Source organism: Hoplias malabaricus, chromosome 2, assembly GCF_029633855.1.
Source record: "Hoplias malabaricus isolate fHopMal1 chromosome 2, fHopMal1.hap1, whole genome shotgun sequence".
NCBI classification, from domain to species: Eukaryota; Metazoa; Chordata; class Actinopteri; order Characiformes; family Erythrinidae; genus Hoplias; species Hoplias malabaricus.
This window is the reverse complement of record NC_089801.1, coordinates 68,956,512-68,978,945: the sequence shown is the minus strand read 5'-3', so window position 1 is coordinate 68,978,945 and position 22,434 is coordinate 68,956,512. Positions and strand designations below refer to the sequence as shown.

At 42.0% G+C, this 22,434-nt stretch overlaps 2 protein-coding genes and 1 pseudogene across 2 annotated transcripts; all 3 read left to right on the top strand.

The window, feature by feature from the left end:
• The first annotated feature begins 2,084 nt into the window (after positions 1-2,084).
• LOC136687054 (tubulin alpha-1C chain-like) lies at positions 2,085-4,494 on the top strand. The gene is made up of 4 exons (XM_066661256.1): positions 2,085-2,217; positions 2,880-3,099; positions 3,219-3,367; positions 3,450-4,494. Exons 1-4 carry the CDS (start codon positions 2,215-2,217, stop codon positions 4,422-4,424), a joined length of 1,347 nt encoding a protein of 448 aa, XP_066517353.1. The 5' UTR covers positions 2,085-2,214; the 3' UTR covers positions 4,425-4,494.
• A 2,337-nt stretch (positions 4,495-6,831) lies between these two features.
• On the top strand, positions 6,832-9,244 carry LOC136687053 (tubulin alpha-1C chain-like). The gene is made up of 4 exons (XM_066661255.1): positions 6,832-6,973; positions 7,631-7,850; positions 7,971-8,119; positions 8,207-9,244. Exons 1-4 carry the CDS (start codon positions 6,971-6,973, stop codon positions 9,179-9,181), a joined length of 1,347 nt encoding a protein of 448 aa, XP_066517352.1. The 5' UTR covers positions 6,832-6,970; the 3' UTR covers positions 9,182-9,244.
• Positions 9,245-18,884: 9,640 nt separating this feature from the next.
• LOC136687052 (tubulin alpha-1C chain-like) lies at positions 18,885-21,240 on the top strand (annotated as a pseudogene).
• Positions 21,241-22,434: the final 1,194 nt, after the last annotated feature.

Genomic DNA, 22,434 nt, shown 5'->3' with positions numbered 1-22,434 from the left:
GGGCGCCAGTCCTTCACAGGGCAACGTATTTATATATATATATATATATATATATATATATATATATATATATATATATATATATATATATATATATATATATATATACTGGTCTTTCAAGGAGGGGAAGCTCAATTTCGTCCTACATCATAAAATGTGTCGGTTTATTTATACGTAAATTCTACCCTCCGTTCCTTTTTAAGAAAATGATCTGTGACCCTGTCGTACCAACAAGGCGTCTTTTCCAGGGACTTGACTAGTGTCCTCTCAATGGCCAGCAGAGCTAGGCTGCTTAAACGGCCTTGGCCCATGTGAAGTGTGTCGCCTGTGAGTGCTTTGTGACGGTGGAGGGGCTCAGCAGCACCCGCTGGACAGAAACTGCGATAGAAGTCAGAAAGAGTACTAGAAGTCAGTCTCCAAACACAAGCAGCTACAAAAAACCCACCAGAAATAGAAGCTCGATTTGTCGCTAGTCTTTTTAACAAAGAAAATGCCGCTACGAGGTTTAAGAAAGTCTGGTTCAACGCAGTAGTGATGTGTCGGTCGCGAACGAACCGGTTCAAAGATCCGGCTCTTGTAAGTGAACGATGAGAGCCGGTTCCCGTCTAAGACCGAGCCATTTTTTTTCTAAGGCTTGTCATTCAACCAATCAGAGAACAACAAGCAAGCTCCAATCCTCCAACCCTCCAAGCTGAGACACTTGGTTTTCCTGAATGCCGATCTGCCTTCCAAAAAATAGTTGAAGAAAATGTTAAATCAGTTAAATGTCTGTTTTAATCACTACTGTTGAACGCTGCTGTTTTGCACTTTGGAGAGTATTTGTTTATTTTATTACCCAGAAATGGATGATTATTTAATTTAATAAGCTATATTGTAATACCTACCTTCTGGGTTCCATTGGCTGTATTTCAGAGTTTTCAAGTGATTTTTTATTAAGGTGTTTAAATAAAAATCCAGTTATTCATACAATTGAATGTGTGAGTGCAATCAGTGAATTATTACAAGACAGCCATAAAAACAATTGGCCATTGCAAGACTTTATTATTTTTAATATTGAACAATAATATTTTGTCCATACAGTCATGTAAAATGTAGGTAATATTGTTCTGTACCAGTGGAAATAAAAGAGCCATTTAGGAGCCGAAAGAGCCGGCTCTTTATGAAGAGCCGAGCCAAAAGAGCCAGCTCCCCAAAAAGAGCCGAAATTCCCATCACTACAACGCAGAACAGAATGAAAATGTAACGCTCCCTCGGATCTTTACACCAGAGGGTCGCTGATTCGCTCATTTCGCTGTCAATCAAAAAGGGTTTCAGCCTCAGACAGATCATCCAATCATCATGCAGAAGCTGAGCGTCCGGGAAAGCCGAGGCCAGCCCACTGCCCCATAGACCCCCAGAGACGCTGAGCGTCCGATGGGCGGGACAAAGCCCAGCATTTATCCAATGACTCGTCTCGTCTCCCAGCACTTCGCTGCTACTCCATTGAACTCTGTGGACGCTCAGCGTCCTCACTGTTTAAATCACTGTGAATCTGCGCGAATGATTGAGAGGAATTTTTATCACGCGTATTTACCAGTGATAAGAAGCTGATTCTGAACAAAAGTTAATCGCGCTGTAGTGCATATTTATTCAATGACATGTACACACAACAGAATATATTTGATCACTTATTTTTTGACATTTTAGGGGAAGCTGAGCTTCCCTTGCAGTCTTAGAGCAATCGCCACTGATATATATATAAACCGTTTTTTGTGTTGTTTGTTTGTTTTTTATTGATATTGATCCACCAGATTTTCAGCAATTGTTACGGCTGACTGGAGCACGTTTTATATTTTCTCTCAGGTTTCAACTGGATTTTTGCTGGAAACAAATTTTGCATATTTACTTGCTAGCCATTAAAATTATGAATTCTTCATGCGTTTAAAAGGATCTACCAAAAACCTAAATGTGTTTAATTCTGCCTGTGGCTACAACAACATTTTTACGAATATACTTTAAAAATGCAAAACTCACTTCCGGTCTTAATTGACAAGCCACGCCCACCAATTCCGGTCGACCTTCATAAAGCCGTTAAAACAGCTGCAGTTCATTACGTTCGATTAGTTTTGGTTGTTGTAGGAGCTGGTTGTGTTTGAGAGGTGACACTAACTTGTACTAGTCTGTTTATTTTTGTTTACAGTTTTGTGATTTTTCAGTTTAAGGCCTTCTGTTAGAATGGTAAGTTCTGATCTCACACTTTAAGCCAAATCGGGTTGTTCTTTAAAAAAGTTGAAATGATGAAAGTGTTAGTTGTGCAGTACTGATCTATTTTCATCCTGAATATTGTAGAATGTATTTATTTTTGATACAGATAACTTAATGACACAGAGCCAGGGAACACTGGTTAAGTCTCTGATGTGTTGGTGTACTCCAGGCATTTACAGTGCTTCAAGTTGATTTAATTCAAAGTTTGTGTTCATACCCTTCAAAGATAGGACAATGATTTTAATAAATGGCTGATTAAACAAATGTGTGATTTATAACCTATTGCTAATGCCTTCAAATTTTGGGCTAGTGTCAGCTTTGTTCTGGTGAGCTTTAAGCAAGTTTGGTCTGAATATGTTTCTAGCAACTCTAAAGCTGTGATGTTTTTTTTTTTACGGTTTTATGTAATTCTCATTAGGGAATTCTGGGGAACTACCATGTTGCTGTGTAGCGTCTGGCGCAAGGCCTATAGAAAAGTAGACTGGGGAAGATATTTAGGGGTGTACATTTTTTAACAAATATTCCCTTTGAGCAATACAAAAATAAGCTGAGTGATAATGTAGACACCTGGAACCTCCTTGAACATCTTACGATATAGGCTGCCACTGGTGTGACTGAAGCTTTTTGCCCAACAGAGGGAGTGCATTTCTGTGCACATTGGCCAAGCAGGAGTCCAGATGGGTAATTCCTGCTGGGAATTGTATTGTTTGGAGCATGGTATCCAGCCTGATGGGATGATCACTGCTGGCAGCACTGCTCTGGATGACTCCTCATTTGGTACTTTCTTCAGTGAAACTGGAGCAGGAAAGTATGTTCCACGAGCTGTTTTCATAGACTTGGAGCCAACGGTTGTAGGTAACGTAATTTGAATCGCTTGGTCTGAAATATCCTGTTCTATGTTTTTTAGAATGTGCCTTTTTTTAGTGTATCAGAATGCAGTATGAGTTGGTGGTTGCTTAATTGTTTACTCACAGATGAGATTCGCAATGGTCATTACCGGCAGCTGTACCATCCTGAACAACTCATCAGTGGCAAAGAGGATGCTGCTAACAACTACGCCCGTGGCCACTACACCATTGGCAAAGAGATTGTGGACTCTGTCCTTGACAGAATGCGAAAAATGGTAAGCTATGTGTTTTCTCCTCGACATGTTGTGTTAAACCCCTTGAATCCTTTCTAACAGTGCTCTTCTGGTCCCTCTCCAGGCTGACCAGTGTACAGGTCTGCAGGGATTCCTGATCTTCCACAGCTTTGGTGGTGGAACTGGGTCTGGCTTCACATCTTTGCTGATGGAGCGCCTTTCAGTGGATTATGGCAAAAAGTCCAAACTTGAATTCTCGGTCTACCCTGCACCTCAGGTTTCTACTGCAGTGGTAGAACCTTACAACTCCATCTTGACCACACACACCACCCTTGAGCACTCGGACTGCTCCTTCATGGTTGACAACGAAGCCATTTTTGACATCTGTAAGCGCAATCTCGATATTGAGCGCCCCTCCTACAATAACCTCAACAGACTAATTGCCCAGGTCGTGTCTTCCATCACTGCATCTTTACGCTTTGATGGAGCTCTTAATGTGGATCTCACGGAGTTCCAGACAAACTTGGTCCCATACCCTCGTATCCATTTCCCTCTGGTCACCTACTCTCCCATCATCTCTGCTGAAAAAGCTTACCATGAGCAGCTGTCTGTATCAGAGATCACAAACGCCTGTTTTGAGCCAGCCAATCAGATGGTGAAATGTGACCCTCGGCATGGCAAATACATGGCTTGTTGCTTGCTGTATCGAGGGGACGTTGTGCCCAAAGATGTCAATGCTGCCATCGCCAGCATAAAGACCCGTCGTTCTATTCAGTTTGTGGACTGGTGCCCCACAGGCTTCAAGGTGGGTATCAACTACCAGCCCCCAACTGTGGTTCCTGGTGGAGATCTAGCCAAGGTCCAGAGGGCTGTGTGCATGCTGAGTAATACCACAGCCATTGCAGAAGCCTGGAGCCGCTTGGATCACAAGTTTGACCTGATGTATGCTAAGAGGGCCTTTGTTCACTGGTATGTTGGTGAAGGAATGGAAGAAGGGGAGTTCTCTGAGGCCAGAGAAGACATGGCTGCTTTGGAGAAGGATTATGAAGAAGTTGGAGCAGACTCTGCTGAGGATGTAGAAGATGAAGATGAGTATTAGAATGGGTCTGAACTTCCACCTGAGGTTTTTTTGTAAAATGTTAAAGTCTTGAATAAAATGCTGAATGTAAGACATTTTGTTGGTTATTCTTCCTGACAGGGAAATGGCATTTATTTAAACGTGCGTGCTATGCACATACCAGTTAACTGAGAATGTTTTGTACATTTGTGTAAAAAAAAAAAAAAAAAAAAAAAAAAAAAAAACCTGAGGGAGGGAATATTGTGGGATCTTTAAAACATGCACCATTTTTAAAAACAAGTTTAAGAATGTCCAGCATCCATTCTTAAATCCACCCTAATATTTCTTTTTTAGTCGTGTGCAAGAGGGAGGGAAACATTCAGGGTTTTAATTACCTGTGTAATTCCTGTTTATTTATACATGAGGCTTAAACTAAATCGGGCAAATAACTAGGAAAATTAGTTTACATCTTTGGCTAGGTTAGTAACAAGCCGTCATTCTGGTGACCTTTTTCCATTTCAACACCTGTTGAGGTAACAGTGACTTTAGGAACTGATTTTAAACTCCCTGTGCAAAACTTAGAAATAGATCAGAAATATCCATTTGTATAAATTTCCCCATTCTCTCTAATAGCAAGATGCTATTGCTGAAGCTAAATTGCATTTAATTCCATGTGGGGAATACTACTGAGCTGGTATGTTTGGAGAAAACACTAAATAGTTAACTGTCCTATTACCCGTGGTGTCAAATTGACCCCAGTTTAATCATGAATTGGGTTAAGTGTTTTGCTTCATTGCTTATTCAATTCAGGGTCACGTGTGGTCTAGAATCCCCTAGGTGCAAAGCAGGAACACCCTGGAGCGTGCAGCAGTCATTCGCAGGGAGACATGTTCACTCACACCTATGAACACTCTCGAGTGGCCTGTCCACCTACCAATGTGTTTTAGGACAATAGAAGGAAACCAGAGCACCGGGGGGATAACTCCTCAGTCAGTCACCTGAAGCGGTAAACACACAACCCCATGTCCCTGTAGCTGTGTGATAGCAACACCACATGCTGCCCTTTGTCAAACAGATGAGTGGTTTTTCATTGGCTGTGATTTTAGTTGAAAGTTTAACAACCCATCAAATCACATACATGCATGGACAGAAGACCTACACAAGCCCATTAAAAAAAAAAAAAGGGGGGGGGGGCATGTGCTAAGTCATAATTGAGGTTCATTCGTTTATTGTCTGTAACCACGTAGTTCAGAGTCACGGTGGGTTCAGAGCCTGTCATGAATAAGTGGGTGCAAGGCGGGTTAATACACTGGAGGGGGCGCCAGTCCTTCCCAGGGCCTGATTGTAAGATGCTAATAGCAAGAAGGAAAAGGTCCATTAGGCAATTTATACAGTGTTTTCTGGGCAGACAATCGATTGTCAACAAAGAGTGTTAGAAAAAATGTCACATTTTTGCACTTTTCCAATCACAGTCCATTGAAAGCTGATGTGAAAATAGTTATGAATTTTGATATTTAATTATTTTTAATAAAGTCAAAAGAGATTCTCTGCCAGATGGGTTATGATAACACTGAATAATTTAAATGTGGTTTTACAAATGATGAAATCCAAGCTTTGCTTGCTGGATTGCATAGGATTGTTTTAAACATGCAAATGAGACACTGGTTAATTTATTTCTTTTGTCTTTAGTCTTTTGTCTCCTGTTGAATGTTCATGTGTGATTTGAATTAATTATTTTTCTAAAATCGTGTTTGTAGTTCCTGGTGACCTTGAAATTTAAATAAATTACAAGATTAAACCAATCTCAGTAATTCCCACCTCATTTAATAGATTAAACAAATGTTAATAGCCCCCTGAGTTGTATAGACAAGCCCAGACCGCCGCCTCCAAGATTCATTTGGTTTGTACAGTTATCAGTCTCTCCTACATTTTCATGGGCTTCCACAAAAGTGAGAAATGACTGCGAGCAAAATAAAATTCCCAGAGTGGGGAAGATTGGTAATATGTTATCTTAAGTATACCTTAAGTTGTCAAACTTAAAAGTAACTGACACATAACTGGTAACCATTTTAATTAGAAAGCTGTAAGTTTACAATATTAGGATTGAATTGGCCCATAGATAAAAGAGTTAATTTGCAAGTAAGAGGAAGTGGAAAACCACCAGATTTTCAGCAATTCTTACAGCTGACTGGAGCATGTTTTATATTTTGTCTACAGGTTTCAAAAGGATTTTTGCTGGAACCAGTTTTGCATATTTACTTGCTAGCCATTAAAATGATGAATTCTTTATGCATTTAAAAGGATCTACCACAAGCCTAAATGTGTTTAATTCTGCCTGTCCCTACAACAATATTTTTACAAATATACTTTAAAAACGCAAAACTCACTTCCGGTCTAAATTCACAAGCCACGCCCACCAATTCCGGTCGCCCGTCATAAAGCCGTTAAAACAGCTGCACTTCATTAAGTTCGATTAGTTTGGGCTGTTGTAGGAGCTGGTTGTGTTTGAGAGGTCACAGTAACTTGTACTAGTCTGTTTATTTTTGTTTACAGTTTTGTGACTTTTCAGTTTAAGGCCTTCTGTTAAAATGGTAAGTTCTGATCTTACACTTTAAGCCAAATCGGGTTGTTCTTTAAAACAAGTCATGATGAAAATGTTAGTTGTGCAGTACTGATCTATTTTCATACTGAATATAGTAGAATGTGTTTATTTTAAAACTTAATGACACAGAGCCAGAGAACACTGGTTAAGTCTCTGATGTGTTGGTGTACTCCAGGCATTTACAGTGCTTCAAGTTGATTTAATTCAAAGTTTGTGTTCATACCCTTCAAAGATAGGACAATGATTTTAATAAATGGCTGATTAGGAAAAAAAAGTATATGTGACTTATAGCCTATTGCTAATGCCTTCTAATTTTGGGCTAGGGTCAGCTTTGCTCTGGTGAGCTTTAAGCAAGTTTGGACAGGATATGTAGCAACCCAAAACCTGTGGCTTTTTTTTAGGGTTTTATATAATTCTCAGTAGGACATTTTGGGAAAATACCATGCTGCTGTGTAGTGTCTTGTTAGGCCTATAGAAAAGCAGACTGGGGAATGATTAGGGGTGTAAGAATTTTTTATATTTTTTACAAATATTCCCTTTGAGCAATGCAAATATAAGCTGAGTGATAATGTAGACACCTGGAACCTCCTTGAACATCTTACGATATAGGCTGCCACTGGTGTGACTGAAGCTTTCTGCCCAACAGAGGGAGTGCATTTCTGTGCACATTGGCCAGGCTGGAGTCCAGATGGGTAATTCCTGCTGGGAATTGTATTGTTTGGAGCATGGTATCCAGCCTGATGGGAAGATCACTGCTGGCAGCACTGCTCTGGATGACTCCTCATTTGGTACTTTCTTCAGTGACACTGGAGCAGGAAAGTATGTTCCACGAGCTGTTTTCATAGACTTGGAGCCCACGGTTGTAGGTAACGTAATTTAAATTGCTTGGTCTGAAATATCCTGTTCTATGTTTTTTAGAATATGTGCCTTTTTTAGTGTATCAGAATGGAGTATGAGTTGGTGGTTGCTTAATTGTTTACTCACAGATGAGATTCGCAATGGTCATTACCGGCAGCTGTACCATCCTGAACAACTCATCAGTGGCAAAGAGGATGCTGCTAACAACTACGCCCGTGGCCACTACACCATTGGCAAAGAGATTGTAGACTCTGTCCTTGACAGAATGCGAAAAATGGTAAGCTATGTGTTTGGTTTTCTCCTCGACATGTTGCCTTAAACCCCTTGAATGGTTTCTAACAGTGCTCTTCTGGTCCCTCTTCAGGCTGACCAGTGTACAGGTCTGCAGGGATTTCTGATCTTCCACAGCTTTGGTGGTGGAACTGGGTCTGGCTTCACATCTTTGCTGATGGAGCGCCTTTCAGTGGATTATGGCAAAAAGTCCAAACTTGAATTCTCCATCTACCCTGCACCTCAGGTTTCTACTGCAGTGGTAGAACCCTACAACTCCATCTTGACCACACACACCACCCTTGAGCACTCGGACTGCTCCTTCATGGTTGACAATGAAGCCATTTTTGACATCTGTAAGCGCAATCTCGATATTGAGCGCCCCTCCTACAACAACCTCAACAGACTAATTGCCCAGATCGTGTCTTCCATCACTGCATCTTTACGCTTTGATGGAGCTCTTAATGTGGATCTCACGGAGTTCCAGACAAACTTGGTCCCATACCCTCGTATCCATTTCCCTCTGGTCACCTACTCTCCCATCATCTCTGCTGAAAAAGCTTACCATGAGCAGCTGTCTGTATCGGAGATCACAAACGCCTGTTTTGAGCCAGCCAATCAGATGGTGAAATGTGACCCTCGGCATGGCAAATACATGGCTTGTTGCTTGCTGTATCGTGGGGACGTTGTGCCCAAAGATGTCAATGCTGCCATCGCCAGCATAAAGACCCGTCGCTCTATTCAGTTTGTGGACTGGTGCCCCACAGGCTTCAAGGTGGGTATCAACTACCAGCCCCCAACTGTGGTTCCTGGTGGAGATCTAGCCAAGGTCCAGAGGGCTGTGTGCATGCTGAGTAATACCACAGCCATTGCAGAAGCCTGGAGTCGCTTGGATCACAAGTTTGACCTGATGTATGCTAAGAGGGCCTTTGTTCACTGGTATGTTGGTGAAGGAATGGAAGAAGGGGAGTTCTCTGAGGCCAGAGAAGACATGGCTGCTTTGGAGAAGGATTATGAAGAAGTTGGAGCAGACTCTGCTGAGGATGTAGAAGATGAAGATGAGTATTAGAATGGTTCTGAAATTCCACCTGAGGTGTTTTTTGTAAAATGTTAAAATCTTGAATAAAATGCTGAATGTAAGACATTGTTGGTTATTCTTCCTGATGGAGAGTTAGCATTTATTTAAACTTTTGTACTATGCACATACCAGTTAACTGAGAATGTTCTGTGCATTTGTGTAAAACCCGAGGGAGGGAATATTGTGGGTTCTTTAAAACATGCACCATTTTTAAAAACATAAGTTTAAGAATTTGTCCAGCGTCCATTCTTAAATCCACTCTAATATGCCTTTTTAGTCGTGTGCAAGAGGGTGGGGAAACATTCAGGGTTTTTATTACCTTTGTAATTCCTGTTTATTTATGCGTGAGGCTTAAACAAAATCGGGCAAATAACTAGGAAAATTAGTTTACATATTTTGGTTGATTAGTAACAAGCTGTCATCCTGGTGACCTGTTTCCATTTCAACACCTTTTGAGGTAACCAGTGACTTTAGGAAATTATTTTAAATATCAGGTGTGACTGGCATCTATAAAAGCAACAGTCTAGGGTCAGGTGACTTAAAAGTAGTTAAACATTTTGTCCAGCAAGATAGCAAATGCAGATACAACTTATGAGACAGTAAAATGACCTGTCTAGACAATTAGTTCTAATGAAACCTAAATGTGAAATTGCAGTGTACTATAAAGAGCTTCTTAAACTCCCTGTGCAAAATTTAGAAATAGAGCAGAAATATCCATTTGTATAAATTTCCCTAATCTCTCTAATAGCAAGATGCTTTTTCTGAAGCTAAATTTCATTTAATTCCATGTGGGGAATACTACTGAGCTGGTATGTTTGGAGAAAACACTAACTCCTCAGTCAGTCACCTGAAGCGGTAAACCCACAACCCCATGTCCCTGGAGCTGTGTGATGGCAACACTACATGCTGCCCTTTGTCAAACAGATGAGTGGTTTTTCATTGGCTGTGATTTTAGTTGAAAGTTTAACAACCCATCAAATCACATACATGCATGGACAGAAGACCTACTCAAGCCCATTAAAAAGAGGAGGGGGGGTGGGGGACCATGCACTAAGTCATAATTATGAGGTCCATTTATTTACATTTATGCATTTGGCAGACACTTTTATCCAAAGCGACTTACAAAAGAGGATCTAACATTCGAACTACAGCACAAATTATACAAAATACCTTTCATTAAGTGCAATATGCCAGGAAGTAATAAGTGCATTAAAGAAAGACGTTCAGTGCAAAAGTGTGATAAAGCTCACCCCTTCACCACCACAAAGTGTAATGGTGGGAGGCGTTCTCTATGGGTAGAGTCAGGCGAGAGGCCTGAGATGATATAAGGTCGACTCGAAATAACACAGAGAGGTTCGATTTTTGGTTCCCTTCCACCTTTATTTACACACCAGACTTTATATTTCTATTTACATTATATACACGCACGCTCCTTGAGAACAAAAATACAATTAACAAAACAAAATTCTCTATTAGCAGAGACAAAAAAGGATAATGACAAAATCAATTGAGTCTTATTATACACTTAAGTTATGCTTCTCTCGCCACGGTCTAGCAGAGTCTCCCTCTTTTACCCTTGTGTGGTATAGATATAGGCCCCGCCCCCTAGAATATACCATTCCCTTAGGAGGTAAAAGTTATTGTATCTTGGATACACAAGTTATAACTTTCATAAACAACAAAAATAACAATAAACTAACAACTGTACTAAGATTCAATTACGGCCATGGCATGTTTAACATTCATTCATAATATCAATATTTATTAGTTAATATATTTTCCCTCTTCTAGATGCTTGTTCTCCCTTCCCTCTGTGGAGAATGGATTCAACCAGGTAAGCAAAATTCAGCATCAAGAGATAGTACTCTTTTCCCTCTCACATGACCCGTATGCAGGTGAGTAAGTAAAGGTAAGTATACATATAATGGTTTCTCTTGGTGATGTGTCACAGGTACTGTACATCAACACACACACCCCTCCTTAAGCTCAACGCCTTCCCAGTGGTGGGACAGGTAGTCAGCTGTTACATTTTGGGTACACTTTTCTATACCTTATAGCAAAACGATAGGGCTGTAATGACAAGTACCATCGTGTAATCCTAGCATTAGAGTCTTTCATTCTTTGGATCCACTGCAAAGCTTTGTGGTCTGTCTCTAGAACAAAGTCATGTCCAAGCAAATAATACTTTAAAGAGTCAAGCACTTGATAGCGAGAGCCTCCTTCTCAATGGTAGAGTACGTAGTCTCACGTGGAAACAGTTTCCTGCTTATATACAGGATAGGTTTTCTCTCATTGTCCTCCCCCTGTAATAAGACAGCACCCAACCCTGTACCTGAAGCATCAGTCTGCACAATAAAAGGTTTTGAAAAATCAGGGCTGGCTAAAACTGGCTCCTGGCATAATGCATTTTTGAGGTCTTTAAAAGCATACTCACAGGTCTCTGTCCATTTAACCCTTTGAGGCAAGTCCTTCTTGGTTAAATCCGTCAGTGCTGCTGCTTTAGTCGAAAAATTAGGGATGAATCTGCAGTACCATCCCACAAGACCTAAAAATGAACGTACCCTCCTCTTTGTATTAGGTTGGGGTGTTGCCCTCACAGCCTCTACTTTGTCCACTTGAGGTCTTATTTGACCCCCGCCCAGGACGTAACCTAGATATGAGACCTCCTCACGAGCGAGATTACATTTGCTGGGGTTTGCTGTCAGACCTGCATCTGCGATCTTCCTCAGGACAATGCCTAGATGTTGTAGATGTTCTTCCCATGATGAACTGTAGATCACCACATCATCTATGTAAGCTGCCGCAAAGTCCTCCGTACCTCTGAGAACGTCATCCATTAACCTCTCAAAAGTTGCAGCTGCTCCATGTAATCCGAATGGCATTGTACGGAAATGGTATAGCCCTGATGGTGTTCTAAATGCAGTCAGTTCTTTAGCGGACTGGCTGAGTGGAACTTGTCAGTATCCCTTGCATAAATCCACAGTGGATAGAACTTTAGCCTTCCCTAGCCTCTCTATTAGGTCATCTGCTCTTGGCATGGGATATGGGTCAAAAGCGGACACTGCGTTTAGCTTTGAAAAGTCAATGCAAAACCGTAAGCCTCCGTCTTTCTTGGGGACCAAGACGACAGGGCTGCACCATTCGCTCTTCGACGGTTCTATTACCCCCATTTTGATCATTTCTTCAACTTCTTTTTTCAACTCTGGGACAAGTCGTGCTGGAACTCTGCAGTTGAACTGTCTAATTGGCTCATCTTTGATGAGTCTGATGTTATGCTGGGTCACGTCTGTTTATCCTGGTTCATCTGAGAAGAGCTTAGGTGGGACCACGTGCAGTAGTTCATTTTGTTGCTGTGATGTTAACTGGGGCACCTTTGGAAGAATGACACCTTCTTTTCTTGTGGGGAAATACTTTTCGGCCACCTCGTCTTCATCATGAACGGCCCTTATCCATAGCTGCTCCGAACTCTTATTCTCAGGCTCCTTCCAGGGTCTCAACATGTTAATGTGGAAGCTCTGAAATTTCTTTCGTCTGTCAGGCAGGTGGAGTTCATATGTAGTTTCTCCGACTTGTCTTTCTTTTAGTTTCTGCAGCATATGGCAATTCCTTAAATAGTTCTGTGGTTTCTTTGGCTAAATTTTTTTGCTTTGCCTGGTCAGTACCATAGCCTCTGCCATTTTTTTTTACATTTTTATAGTTCAATAAATCAATCAAAATAGGGATGTCTCTGCCTAGTATGATGGGATATGGAGCGTTTTGTACCACGCCTACGCGTACCAGGTAGGTTTGCCCTTTGATTGATATATTAACCTCAGTTGTAGGATAAATCTGCTCATCACCATGTATGCATCTGACATTTAACGTTCCTGTAAGGCTATATTGAGAGTTTTCAAGACATGCTTGTGTGACTAAAGTTTGGCTTGCCCCTGTATCTAATAAATCTCTAAACTGTTTGCCATTCAATTTAACTGTTACTGTGGTTTCATCACTACATTCCTGTGTACTAAAGGGATTTTCTTTTCTAGGGATGTAGCACAGTTGGTTAGAGCTAGTGGGAGGATATTGACATTCAGAGCTTTTGTGTCCTATTTGGTTGCAGCTAAAACATCTTATTTTTTGTTTTTCAGCTGAGCTTTTACTGGACTTATGCCACTGCATTTTAAAGGCTGGCTTTGAACGTTCAACACCACTACCATAGTCACATCTCTCAAACTTACTGGTCTGTTTGGTGAAGGTTGAGTTTCCGAGATGGAACTCTCCCTCGGCTTGCCGTGCTGCGATGAAAGCTTCTGCCATTTCAACCGCTTGCTCCGCAGAAGTCGGGCTGCGTTCCAATATCCAGCTCTTCAATTCTGGATTAATTACGCTCAGGAACTGTTCCAGAACGATGGTTTGTCCGATGTCCTCTTTTGACTTTTCTGTTGGACGTATCCATCTCTCATAAAGTCCTGTGAGCCGTGTGAATAGTTCCGTTGGCGTGTCGTTCTTTAATAGGTGCCCTTTACGGAAACGCTGTCTGTAAGTCTCTGGGTTAATCTCAAACTTTCTGAGAATAGCCTCTTTTACTGCTTCAAAGTCATTTATCTTTTCGACGCTCATGGCGACGTAGGCTGCTCTTGCCTTACCTTCCAGCAAGGGGACCAGATGAAAAGCCCAGTCCGTTTTCGGCCATCTAGCCACTAGCGCTAACCGCTCAAACATTATGAAGTAATGTTCGATGTCATCATCATCTTTAAGTTGCGGGAGTCTTGGCCATGCTACCTGTGTTGTCCTTAATTGTTCTCCGATCTCGTCGTGTGCACTTACTGCCGGAGTCGCGGGTCTGTATATTCTTGTTTGCGATGCTGTTGTGGAATGCTCCGTTTCCCTGTCTTGTTGTACTCCATTTTGGCCCCTCCGTACTTCTTCCTGTAGAAGGCCGAACTGGTGTTGTAGGGAACGCCACCTCTGCTCTTGCTTCGTTGCTTCTCTCTGCAGTTCTTCATCCCTCTGCTGTTGAGAACTGAACAAGCTTTCGAGCATCTGCTGTAAGTTGGTGATCTCTGATGTATTCCCTTTGTCGGTGGTTGACTCGCATTCCTCTTCTTCGCTCTGTGTCTGGGTTACTGGTGGTTTCTTGGGAGCCATCTTCTCCTAGTGGTTATTACTGGAGTTGCACAACGCTCCTCTGCATTCGGTGTCGTACCTTTCTCTCGTTTCTTGTCGTATGCCGTGGACTATATGTGGTTGCTGTCATCAGGTTCGTAGTCACTGCCACCATTTGTGATAAAGCTCACCCCTTCACCACCACAAAGTGTAATGGTGGGAGGCGTTCTCTATGGGTAGAGTCGGGCGAGAGGCCTGAGATGATATAAGGTCGACTCGAAATAACACCGAGAGGCTCGATTTTTGGTTCCCTTCCACCTTTATTTACACACCAGACTTTATATTACTATTTACAATATATACGCGCGTGCTCCTTGAGAACAAAAAAATAAATAAATAACAAAACAAAATTCTCTATTAGCAGAGACAAAAAAGGATAATGACAACAAAATCAATTGAGTCTTATTATACACTTAAGTTATGCTTCTCTCGCCACGGTCTAGCAGAGTCTCCCTCTTTTACCCTTGTGTGGTATATATATAGGCTCGCCCCCTAGAATATACCATTCCCTTAGGAGGTAAAAGTTATTGTATCTTGGATACACAAGTTATAACTTTCATAAACAACAAAAATAACAATAAACTAACAACTGTACCAAGATTCAATTACGGCCATGGCATGTTTAACATTCATTCATAATATCAATATTTATTAGTTAATATATTTTCCCTCTTCTAGATGCTAGTTCTCCCTTCCCTCTGTGGAGAATGGATTCAACCAGGTAAGCAAAATTCAGCATCAAGAGATAGTACTCTTTTCCCTCTCACATGACCCGTATGCAGGTGAGTAAGTACAGGTAAGTATACATATAATGGTTTCTCTTGGTGATGTGTCACAGGTACTGTACATCGTCACAAAAAGATACTCTCGGAAGAGCTGGGTTTTCAAGGATTTCTTGAATGCGGAGAGGGCTTCTGTTGCTCTGATAGTGCTTGGAAGCTCGTTCCACCAGCGTAGTACCAGAGATGAGAATAGCCTCAACTGACCTGTACGGGGGGTTGGTCGTGTTATTTGGCGCTCCTTTGAGGAACGGAGAGGGCGGGCGCTAACGTATGGTTTTAAGAGTCTATTGAGGTAGATGGGAGCAGAACCAGTGAATACTCTGAAGGCCATCATTAGTGGTTTAAATTTGATGCAAGCAGCTAAGGGTAGCCAATGCAGCTCAACTAATAGGGGCGTGACATGTGCTCTTTTAGGTTGGTTGAAGACCAGGCGTGCTGCAGCATTCTGGATCATCTGTATCGGTCTCACAGCACAGGCCGGAAGACCTGTCAGGAGGGCGTTGCAATAGTCTAGACGGGAGATTACTAACATCTGAACAAGGAACTGTGTTGTATGTTGAGTTAGGTATGGCCTAATCTTCCTTATGTTGAATAGGGAGAAGCGGCACGATCGAGCTACAGCGGTAACGTGATCTACGAAGGTCAGCTGGTCATCAACCATGACACCTAGGTTTCTTACAACCTTGGTGGGAGCCACTGATAGGGACTCTAGCTTGATGCTGATGTTGTGGAGAATAGCTTGCTTGGCTGGGAGGACCAGTAGTTCAGTTTTGGATAAATTCAATTGGAGGTGATGTTCCTTCATCCATGTAGATATGTCAGAGAGACAGTCAGAGATTCGAGTTGCCACTGAAGTGTCTCCTGGAGGAAAGGATAAATAGAGTTGTGTGTCATCTGCATAGCAGTGATAGGAGAAGCATGTGAATGTATGATTGGGCCTAGAGAGGTGGTGTACAAGGCAAAGAGGAGGGGTCCCAGCACTGAGCCTTGGGGCACACCTGTGGTGAGGTGGTGTCGTGCTGATGTTTGTCCAAGCCATGACACATTGAAGGATCGTCCAGTGAGATAAGACTCAAACCAGAGAGTACATTGTTCTTGAAGCCCATGTCAGTGAGTTTGTTTAGTAAGATGTGGTGGTTGACCGTATCAAATGCTGCTGATAGGTTGAGCAGAATGAGAACTGAGGACTGACCTGTTGCTTTGGCATCTTTAAGAGCTTCCATTACTGACAGAAATGCAGTTTCCGTCGAGTGGCCGCTCTTGAAGCCGGATTGGTTCGAGTCAAGAAGGTTATGGTGGGAGAGGAATTTTGCTGCCTGCTTAAAGACAGCTCTTTCAATGATTTTAGACAGGAAGGGGACAAGAGAGACTGGCCGGTAGTTCTCTAGTATAGAAGGAGCAAGAGAAGGTTTTTTGAGTAGGGGTCTTACTTGAGCTTGCTTGAAGTTGTTTGGAAATGTTCCCGAGGTTAGTGAAGAATTGATTACATGAGTGGCTGCGGACACAATGGACGGGGCTATGGTTTGTAGTAGGGTGGTAGGAATGGGATCCAGTGGACAGGATGTAGGATGGCCACCTCTAGAAGATTTGATACCTCGTCTTCTGTGAGAGGAGTGAAAGAAGGGAAGGAAGCAGTAGGTTTAGGAGGATTCGAAGGGAGAGCAGGAGGCTGTGTAGAAGGGTCAGCAAGGGTCAGTGAAGAAGTCAGCAAATGCGTCAGCAGTGAGGATGGTTGCAGGGGGTGGAGGTGGAGGGTTCAGCAGAGACTTGAAGGTTGAGAACAGCTTCCGGGTGTCAGTAGAGTTGTTGATTTTGTCTTGGCAGAATTTCTTTTTTGCAATGGTGACATTTGTTGAAAAGGCTGAGAGCAGGGATTGTAGTTGTGTCAGGTGTGAAGGGTCTTTTGTTTTTTGCCATCTCCTCTCAGCAGCTCTGAGGTTAGTGCGCATTGATTGAAGGGAGTCAGTAAGCCATGGGTGGGGCTGCATAGGTCTTGCAGGTCTGGTAGTCAGAGGGCACAGGCGATCTAAGCACGAGCTCAGTGTTGTGCAGAGTGACTCTGTGGCGTCATTGACCTCAAGAGATGAGAAGGTGCTGGGGGGTGGGAGAGCAGAAGTCACAAGGGCAGAGAAGTGAGTGGGAGATAGGTTGCGGAGATTGCGCCGGAAGGGGACAGAGGGAGCAGACACAGTGGGTTGCTGAGGGAGACAAGCATTGAGCTGAATAAAGTAATGGTCAGAGAGATGTAGAGGAGTAACATTTACAGAGTTAATTAGGCAGCGTTTGGTGAGAATGAGACCAAGTGCATTACCTGCTTTGTGAGTTGAGGGGGTGCATACCTGCTGTAGCTCAAAGGAGTGGGTCAGAGAGAAGAAGTCAGCAGCAGCCGGAGTGTCAAGGTGGATGTTCATGTCACAGAGAATGAGCATGGGACAGTCATGTTCAGGGATGGATGAAAGCAGGGTGTCTAGTTCTTCTAGGAAATAACCCAGTTGCCCAGAAGCGCCTGCGAGTTCCAGAGAGACAAGAGATGGGGTAGGGACACATTGTGGAAGGAGGAAAATGGTCACGGTGGGTCCAGAGCCTGTCATGAATCACTGGGTGCAAGGCGGGTCTACAACCTGGAGGGGGCGCCAGTCCTTCCCAGGGCCTAATTGTAAGATGATAATAGCAAGAAGGAAAATGTCCATTTGGCAAGTTGCAAAGTGTTTTCTGGGCAGACAATCGATTATCAACGAAGAGTGTTAGACAAAATGTCCCATTTTTGCACTTTTCCAATCACAGTCCATTGAAAGCTGATGTGAAAATAGTTATGAATTTTGATATTTAATTAAATCAAAAGAGATTCTCTGCCAGATGGGTTATGATAACACTGAATAATTTAAATGTGCTTTTACAAATGATGAAATCCAAGCTTCACTTGCTGGATTGCATAGGATTGTTTTAAACATGCAAATGAGACACTGGTTAATTTATTTCTTTTGTCTTTAGTCTTTTGTTTCCTGTTGAATGTTCATGTGTGATTTGAATTAATTATTTTTTCTCAAATCGTGTTTGTAGTTCCTGGTGACCTTAAAATTTAAATAAATTACAAGATTAAACCAATCTCAGTAATTCCCACCTCATTTAATAGATTAAACAAATGTTAATAGCCCCCTGAGTTGTATAGACAAGCCCAGACCGCCACCTCCAAGATTCATTTGGTTTGTACAGTTATCAGTCTCTCCTACATTTTCATGGGCCTCCACAAAAGTGAGAAATGACTGCGAGCAAAATAAAATTCCCCGAGTGGGGAAGGTTGGTAATATGTTATCTAAAGTATACCTTAAGTTGTCAAACTTAAAAGTAACTGACACATAACTGGTAACAATTTTAATTAGAAAGCTGTAAGTTTACAATATTAGGATTGAATTGGCCCATAGATTAAAGAGTTAATTTGCAAGTAAAAGGAAGTGGAAGTCCACCAGATTTTCAGAATTCTTACAGCTGACTGGAGCATGTTTTATATTTTGTCTACAGGTTTCAACTGGATTTTTGCTGGAAACAATTGTGCATTTTTACTTGCTAGCCATTAAAATGATTAATTTAAAAGGATCTACCACAAGCCTAAATGTGTTTAATTATGCCTGTCCCTACAAAAATGTTTTTACATATATACTTTAAAAACGCAAAACCCACTTCCGGTCTAAATTCACAAGCCACGCCCACCAATTCCGGTCGACCGTTATAAAGCCGTTAAAACAGCTGCAGTTCATTAAGTTCGATTAGTTTTGGTTGTTGTAGGAGCTGGTTGTGTTTGAGAGGTGACACGAACTTGTACTAGTCTGTTTGTTTTTGTTTACAGTTTTGTGACTTTTCAGTTTAAGGCCTTCTGTAAAAATGGTAAGTTCTGATCTTACACTTCAAGCCAAATCGGGTTGTTCTTTAAAAAAGTCATGATAAAAATGTTAGTTGTGCAGTACTGATCTATTTTCATACTGAATATAGTAGAATGTGTTTATTTTTGATACAGATAACTTAATGACACAGAGCCAGGGAACACTGGTTAAGTCTCTGATGTCTTGGTGTACTCCAGGCATTTACAGTGCTTTAAGTTGGTTTAATTCAAAGTTTGTGTTCATGCCCGTCACAGTTAGGACAAGATTTTAATAAACTGCTGATTAAACAAAAATCTGTTTGTGATTTATAACGTATTGCTAATGCCTTCATATTTTGGGCTAGGGTCAGCTTTGTTCTGGTGAGCTTTGAGCAAGTTTGGACTGAATATTTATCTAGCAACTTGAAACCTGTGGCTTTTTTAGGGTTTTATGTAATTCTCATTAGGGAATTCTGGGGAACTACCATTTTGCTGTGTAGCGTCTGGCGCAAGGCCTATAGAAAAGTAGACTGAGGAAGTTTTTTAGGGGTGTATTTTTTATTTATTTATTTTTTTTTTAACAAATATTCCCTTTGAGCAATACAAATATAAGCTGAGTGATAATGTAGACACCTGGAACCTCCCTGAACATCTTACAATATAGGCTGACACTGGTGGGACTGGAGCTTTCTGCCCAACAGAGGGAGTGCATTTCTGTGCACATTGGCCAGGCTGGAGTCCAGATGGGTAATTCCTGCTGGGAATTGTATTGTTTGGAGCATGGTATCCAGCCTGATGGGAAGATCACTGCTGGCAGCACTGCTCTGGATGACTAATCATTTGGTACTTTCTTCAGTGAAACTGGAGCTGGAAAGTATGTTCCACGAGCTGTTTTCATAGACTTGGAGCCAACGGTTGTAGGTAATGTAATTTGAACCGCTTGGTCTGAAATATCCTGTTCTATATTTTTTAGAATGTGCCTTTTTTTGTGTATTAGAATGGAGTATGAGTTGGTGGTTGCTTAATTGTTTACTCACAGATGAGATTCGCAATGGTCATTACCGGCAGCTGTACCATCCTGAACAACTCATCAGTGGCAAAGAGGATGCTGCTAACAACTATGCCCGTGGCCACTACACCATTGGCAAAGAGATTGTGGACTCTGTCCTTGACAGAATGAGAAAAATGGTAAGCTGTGTTTAGTTTTCTCCTCGACATGTTGCATTAAACCCTTTGAATGGTTTCTAACAGTGCTCTTCTGGTCCCTCTTCAGGCTGACCAGTGTACCGGTCTGCAGGGATTCCTGATCTTCCACAGCTTTGGTGGTGGGACTGGGTCTGGCTTCACATCTTTGCTGATGGAGCGCCTTTCAGTGGATTATGGCAAAAAGTCCAAACTTGAATTCTCAGTCTACCCTGCACCTCAGGTTTCTACTGCAGTGGTAGAACCCTACAACTCCATCTTGACCACACACACCACCCTTGAGCACTCGGACTGCTCCTTCATGGTTGACAACGAAGCCATTTTTGACATCTGTAAGCGCAATCTCGATATTGAGCGCCCCTCCTACAATAACCTCAACAGACTAATTGCCCAGATCGTGTCTTCCATCACTGCATCTTTACGCTTTGATGGAGCACTTAATGTGGATCTCACGGAGTTCCAGACAAACTTGGTCCCATACCCTCGTATCCATTTCCCTCTGGTCACCTACTCTCCCATCATCTCTGCTGAAAAAGCTTACCATGAGCAGCTGTCTGTATCGGAGATCACAAACGCCTGTTTTGAGCCAGCCAATCAGATGGTAAAATGTGACCCTCGGCATGGCAAATACATGGCTTGTTGCTTGCTGTATCGTGGGGAAGTTGTGCCCAAAGATGTCAATGCTGCCATCACCAGCATAAAGACCCGTCGCTCTATTCAGTTTGTGGACTGGTGCCCCACAGGCTTTAAGGTGGGTATCAATTACCAGCCTCCAACTGTGGTTCCTGGTGGAGATCTAGCCAAGGTCCAGAGGGCTGTGTGCATGCTGAGTAATACCACAGCCATAGCAGAAGCCTGGAGCCGCTTGGATCACAAGTTTGACCTGATGTATGCCAAGAGGGCCTTTGTTCACTGGTATGTTGGTGAAGGAATGGAAGAAGGGGAGTTCTCTGAGGCCAGAGAAGACATGGCTGCTTTGGAGAAGGATTATGAAGAAGTTGGAGCAGACTCTGCTGAGGATGTAGAAGATGAAGATGAGTATTAGAATGCTTCTGAACTTCCACCTGAGGTGTTTTTTGTAAAATGTTAATGTCTTGAATAAAATGCTTCTGAATGTAAGATGCTTGTGAGTTATTCTTCTTGACAGGGAAGTGGCACTTTTAATTGAAATTTTGTATGCACATACCACTTAATTGAGCATGTTCTGTGCACTTAAGTAAAACCTGTGGGAGGGAATATTGTGGGATCTTTAAAACATGCACCATTTTTAAAAACTTAAGTTTAAGAATATCCAGCATCCATTCTTAAATCCACCCAAATATGCCTTTTTAGTCGTGTGCAAGGGGGAGGGAAAAATTCAGGGTATTAATTACCTGTGTAATTCCTGTTTATTTATACATGAGGCTTAAACTAAATCGGGCAAATATCTAGGAAAATTAGTTTACATATTTTGGTTGATTAGTAACAAACTGACGTCCTGGTGACCTGTTTCCATTTCAATGCCTGTTGAGGTAACCAATAACTTTAGGAAATGATTTTAAACTTCCTGTGCAAAACTTATACAAATGGATATTTCTGATCTATTTCTAAATTTCCCCAATCTCTCTAATAGCAAGATGCTATTGCTGAAGCTAAATTGCATTTAATTCCATGTGGGGAATACTACTGAGCTGGTATGTTTGGAGAAAACACTAAATAGTTAACTGTCCTATTACCCATGGTGTCAAATTGACCCCAGTTTAATCATGAATTGGGTTAAATGTTTTGCTTCATTGCTTATTCAATTCAAGGTCAAGTGTGGTCTAGAATCCCCTAGGTGCAAAGTAGGAACACCCTGGAGGGTGCAGCAGCCCTTGCAAGGAGACACACAAACCCTTTGTCAAACAGATGAGTGGCTTTTCATTTGCTGTGATTTTAGTTGAGAAGTTTAACAACCCATCAAACAACATACATGCATGGACAGAAGACCTACACAAGCTCATTAAAGAGGGGAGGGGAGGAGGAGACCATGCGAATGTGGCAGATTGTGTTTTATTTATTTCTGTTTGATACTGATGTAAGGGTAATGTCAATGGTTAATTGGGGGATGTCACTGTAGCCCTATAAGAAGGGGGAGTAGGAGGACTTAGTTATTCGTTTGACCTGCTTGCCCCCCCCCCCCCCCCCCCCTTTCCGGTGAACTTGACCCTCCTGTTGTTGGCTTGGTGTGTGGTTTGGCGTGGTGGATTCAGGTACAACTGATTTGTGTTTTAATTATT